Source organism: Malania oleifera, chromosome 3 (assembly GCF_029873635.1).
Source record: "Malania oleifera isolate guangnan ecotype guangnan chromosome 3, ASM2987363v1, whole genome shotgun sequence".
In the NCBI taxonomy this organism is placed as follows: Eukaryota; Viridiplantae; Streptophyta; class Magnoliopsida; order Santalales; family Ximeniaceae; genus Malania; species Malania oleifera.
Window position 1 is genome coordinate 126,597,302 of NC_080419.1, and position 6,060 is coordinate 126,603,361.

The 6,060-nt window shown below is 37.7% G+C and overlaps 1 protein-coding gene across 1 annotated transcript; it reads right to left on the reverse strand.

The window, feature by feature from the left end:
- Positions 1-3,319: 3,319 nt before the first annotated feature.
- On the reverse strand, positions 3,320-5,574 carry LOC131150393 (uncharacterized). Its single transcript, XM_058101091.1, has one exon. The coding sequence runs from the start codon at positions 5,393-5,395 to the stop codon at positions 3,551-3,553; it is 1,845 nt and encodes a 614-aa protein (XP_057957074.1). The 5' UTR covers positions 5,396-5,574; the 3' UTR covers positions 3,320-3,550.
- Between the last annotated feature and the right edge of the window lie 486 nt (positions 5,575-6,060).

Sequence of the window (6,060 nt, forward strand, 5' to 3'; positions counted from 1 at the left end):
AGAATTGGAGAAGCTCCTCAGAAATAATGACTAGAAATATTTGTAGTCCTTAGCTGCCCATGCCTTCGACATATTACTGAGGATTTATTCTTGAGAAAATGCTACATGCTAAGAGACTTTTGGTTCAACCACCTCATTTGCAATATGATGAGTGATTATACACTAAACATCAATGTTTTAAAAGGCGTAAGCATGACCTGAGGCATTTTAACCTTTAAGAGATTAGGCGTAAGCCTATTGAGAATTTGTTTTTAAGATAACAATATGCAAATAATTATATATATTTAAAATAAAGAAAAAGCACAAATATAATGTAAAAACAAAAAATTATATATACTTTCCAAACTACTTGTTGGTCATTCAAAAATTGCTAACATAGATCATGACAAGAGATAGTTGTACAAAAGTTCAAACTATTTTCATGATCTAAGATGCAACTCTCAATTATTTTGGAAAAGCTGAGGTTCAAGAGTTCTAGAAATCAACTCATATTATGACGTTTATTTTATACAAAAAAGCAGTTATTATTTTTCTAACCAATTCTAACTTCAAAATCACACATACTAGATGTGTAAGCCTCAACTAAAAAAAGGCGTACACCCAAAATGCATAAGTTTCAATCAAAAAGGCGCAAATGGCATGCCTTTTGTAAAAATATGTAAGCCTTAGCATGCAATGTGTCAGAATTTTTTAATTTTGGTATTTTAGATTGAGCCTCAAGATATTTTAGGCATGTCTTGCCTTGAGTTGAGCCTCAATTGAGCCTTTTAAAACACTGCTAAACATGAATACTTTATCTTAAGTTAGCTTTTTCCTATGCCTATGCTTCATAGTCATCAGATTTTGCAATATGGGGATATCAAGTCATCCTCACTAGCAAAAGACTGTGAAGAAGGTTAGCATAAATTACTCTATTCGCCCATAAGCATCTGGACAAATTACCTTATAAAATGTTAATAACTGAGCAACTGAGCAAAGGCCCAGCTTTGCACTCAATCACTGCAGATGAGGCCATCACTGCCTATATTGGAACTGTTTCCCTCACCTTTGCTAACTTCCCAACGGGGAATCATAGAGCGAACCCAAATATGGGGAAGTGTTATTTTAGTTTTCTTCCCGGAAAACACAAATACCTCAACGACAAGAGTAAATATGTAACAAACTATGTACAATTAACAACAATTTTTCAACAAATTAATATTCCAAATTGATTCCATAATAATGTTCTCAAATTACCTTTTAAAATGAGCTCCATGGAACAGAGAGATACACAGGGAAGAGGACATGAACGGAACATGTTCATCGTGTTACGATTAACTCATAATAGAATTTAACAAGATCATCTACAGACTTAACAATAGCAAAGTAATGTCATCACTGTGTCCTCCGTCCCTGAAGGAAAAACAAAAAGTATGTGTGAACTCCTCCCAAGTGCAGAGTGTGAACCAATAAAATGTCTACTAGATGCATTGGTGTCCATTGCTGGAAATATTAACATTTCAAATAAGCATGACAATGCCACCAAAATCAAATACAAGTCACTAAAGCCCCATACCTTCCAACCTCAGTCCTTTGAAAATTCCTTCATTTCTCTCGTCCATAGTTTTATTTGGAACACAAGATCATAAACAATCATGTTATATTGTTGTGCATCACATGCTGTTCATTCTTCATTTTTAGACAGCCGAGCATCAACAACTTCTAAAAGTACCATTAAAATTATGATCCACCAAAAAAAGAATTTCCAGATCCAAATTCATCTTGTATCCAGCACTGATGGTGCCACTGAGCCAGTCTATAACTAAAAATCCTCACCAGTTCTTCAATGAAATGAGGGACTCCGGGTGAGGTCTAGCTAAGTAGCAGTTATTGTAGTACAGTAGTCAATCTGGCTGAGAAGTAACTCACAATGGCAGTACCATCACCTATTGTCTCGTTGAATGTTAGCAATATCCTCCTTCAAAATGCGCATCAAGCCAGGAATCTTCCCAGAACTTGATATTTCTGAACTTCTAATTTGATTAATCTGTTGAAGTTATCCATTCCCAGCAAAGCCTTCCAATGTTCACTGCTAAGCTGAAAATTGTTGATGGTCCCACCCAAATTATTCATCCTATATTCATCTACCACTACCATGCACAATGCTTTGTTTCTCCTTCCTTAACTCCTGGTCATTTGAAGTAGGGCTGCATGCAAACTCGAGTATTCCCAACCCACTAAATGATAATTGCACTCGAATACACATAGGTAGTGTTTGGGAGTATAGATTTCAAAGTTTGGATTTGAATCTGAATGGATTTGGAAAAAACTCAGTGCTATTTCATACTAGAGTTTGTCCAAATCCGCACAAATCCAAATTCAGGCCTTGAAATCCATGCCCCCACACCCAGGATAAGGGTATCCATCTGAATCAATAGTTCCTCCTCAGCACAAAAGCCAGTATCTGAATTTGGAAAGGAAACAAGTTGGCAGATTAGGTGAGCCTCCAGTTGAAGTCTATCTTTCACCCTTGGATGGTTAAGTAATCTGCCATCTCCTTTTCACATATTTGTAGTGTTGTTCCGAAATACATATTCTTTTGAATTGGGCATTAAGTGGAAGACCTATATATCAAGATTGAAGAATATCATCTGCCAGCACCTAAATTCTGACCCAACTTCTCAATATCTAAGGCATCACCAACCTTGAGATACCTGAGTCTGCCAAATTCATCTTCAAGTCTAATGTCCCTTTAAAGCAATTTCAGTTGCACTATATACCTCCACAATGGGAATGTGCAATATCCCTAAACAGCATCAAGCTGCAGACATGTAATTGAATGTGATCCTTCCATGCAACTCTTCCCCTCACCAAATCTCCATTCTTCTATCAACATGCTTTCATGACTAGCCAAAACATTTGGCAAAATAGTAATTGGGAGAGAACGATGCTGAGAGCCCCTCCCCTTTGGGGCCTAAAAGGAAACTCAGGCATGATATTGTTCAATTCACCACCAATATCCAGTGTCACTCATCTCTCCCATACATTTTACAATTATCCCCAGCCTACTCCTTTGGCCTTAATCATTATGCCCAAATACCCACAGTTGAACCTTTCAAAACAACATTTCATTAATCATTTGTAGGAGCGCACATCCCAGCCACTTATTTTAATGCATTTTCAATGGCATCATGCTCAAATCCCATGCCCAATTTCAGCTTCAGTCTCATAATTGTCCACTTATCTAATGTTCATTTAGTAGATCCAAGCCAGTATTGACATGGTTCAAAATATCATCAAAATATTCTTCAAAAATATAGAGAGTGAGAAAGAAAGAGAGTTTGATGTAGAATGTAGATTAGGCAAGTCTCAGAACATGAATTTCACAGGGAAAAAAAAATGAAAAACAGTGCTAAACAATGAATATAATAAAGGGAAAAAAAATACAACAAAGGTGGTCCTTTGGTGGCAATTCTCAATGCCACTCAGACAAAACCACCTTGAAACTAAGGCTAGAGGACTTCTAGACAAACATATGGAAAAATAAATAAAGGAATAACTGAGGGAATCTCTATACTTCAAATAACTGGTTCCTGTAGCATAGATTCCAATCTGAATCCCCTGAAGCAACCAGGCCATCTCCATCCGTGCATATGGACTCTGCACGTGAACAGTGTCTTTGAGACCAAAACTTTTCTTTGCCCTTTCCATCTATGTCTGGCTCATGATCAAAAAATTCAGGAGACCCAAAATCATCAGCTAAAATCTGACCATTTCCTGTGTCAACCTTGAGTTTGGGAGTTTTATGGGACATAAACCAGCCATTGGCATTATCTTGCTCTTCATCAGATAAGCATCTGCAGAAATCCGGTTCATCCATCTCGAATATACGACTGACTAATCCTTCCCTCCATGATATCCTCGACTCCAATTGCAACTCATTCACTAAACTAGAACTAGATATCCCAGAAGCTTGATAATCCAAAGTCTTACAAAATTGAGTAAGGTCAATGGAATTGGGACTTGTAGTTGAGCAAGGGAAATGAAAACTCAAGTCAGTTGGATCCCACAATGATATTTGACTCTCAGGAGATAAGCTCGTGCTTTGAAGAACTTCTGCCACCGAATCAAGTTCATTTTTGAAACCATGTTTCAGACCATCATCAGCATTGATGCGAGACGAGCCAACATATCTATCAGAGCTTGAATCTGAGTGCGGAGTTTGAATAACATTCTCACTGCCCAAAGAATCAATGGAAAATGGAGAATTCTCTCCAGCAAGATTCCAACCTTGCTCTCTCTCCTCTTTTGAAACAATAGCATTACAATTACGACTAGGAAGTGCAAAATGGGAAGAACATAATGAAGAACTACCCAAAAACCCTTGAAACTCGGGGAGGCCAGTTGGAGAAAATATAAAATCCCTACACCGGGTAATTTTAGTTGTTGTGGTACTAGCTGTATTGCAACTGTTGTTACCTTTGTTATCATCATCCTCCTCATTACAAGGAGATAAAAGCCAAAGCATTGAGGCTTCAGCAGGTGAAGGATCTGGAGAAACCCTAGGAAACATACGAGGATCCCTCGTTACATTTTCGTCCTCATCACTGTCAAAAAACTCAGCTTTACCAATACCAAGATCATCGCCCACAGTGAGGATCCCTCTGGGCCTGCACTTCCTTTTATCTGTGACTCCAGAAAGCATATGCCCAGCACCATAACAAGCAGGTGTAGTTGTCGACAACACGGACGACCCCAACTGTTGAATCTCCGGAGACACCGAGACCTCCACAGGTGGTGTTTTTTTGTCACTATCTAGTGCAGCCTTATCGAGTGTGGAATCCAATTTACTATCAGGAGTACAATTTGCATCAACAATGCCAGCTTCTACACCTAATAATCTCAGCTCAGGAGGCTCACTAGGGTTTTTCGGCAGATGGATCTTGGGCTTCTGGACAGCTAATGAACTGAGTTTTCTTCCGGCATGCCACTGGTACAGGGATGGGGTATTTTTCTTAGCCTTATCGACATTCTTGGAGGCTCGGTGTGGGAGATTTAGGTTTTCCCTCGAGGGTTTGGATCTGGACGGCTTGGAGAGCCTCGGATTCGGGGCAGATTTAGGGGTTTTGGGGAGTGTTCTTCTGGTTCTCTGGACATTGGTTCTCGAAGAAGAAGTAGAAGAAGAAGAAGAAAAATTGTTTGAGAGACAGAAACCAAGACAGCCTCTGGGAGCTTCGACGGAGACCGAAGAAGTGCTGCTACTGATACTGTTGCCATTGGCAATGCTATTGATGTCCTTCAGTGGGTTCCGAGTACTCGGCTTTTTCCACCGTCCGGCCTTCAAATCCACTGCACTGGTCGGCGCCGGAGAACATATCTTCCCGATCTTCGTCCTCGATGATGAGCAGCTCGTCATTTCCACATTTGCGTGCCAGGTGAAATCTAAAAGCAGAGAGATCTATAGTGAATTTGAATCAGAGTACCCTCCGCCACTTCCAAACTCCCTTTCTTCCCGATGAATTTCGTCAGTGGCACTCAAGTAAATTTTCAGCCAATCGCTAAATTTTTTTTAAAAAACTATTATGATGGTTTTATTCGCTTGAAGCTCAATCACATGAACCTCAATTAAAGGAAAATGCATTTAGCAAATATTTAAATATTAAACATAATCTTAGGTCTTAGCTTTGACTTATAAGTTCTCATCTCATCATTTTAATTAGGAATGAAAATTTAAATCTCTAAAAGAGAGTGAGATGCAAATAGATTTTATATAGCTAAGAAAATACTTTCATTATTAAGAATCAAATTGAAATTCTGATTAAAAAATAATAATAAAATTTATAAAAGAGCGTGTATATTATTAAGTTAATAATATTTGAAGAATCTAATTAGCTTTAGATAGATATGTGCAATACGAAACTTAACGATTAATTTTAATATATATTTAATATTTAAAGCAATCACTTTAACAAATGTTGAAATATTTTATATGTAAATATTTTTTTAGTATAGGAAATCGTATTACCTGTATATTAAAATTAATATAATATAATTCATTTAAAGTTAAATTATTAATTATAT

Coding starts and splice junctions, on each gene's coding strand:
- LOC131150393 (XM_058101091.1), bottom strand. CDS start 5,395: ATGACGAGCTGCTCATCATCGAGGACGAAGATCGGGAAGATATGTTCT.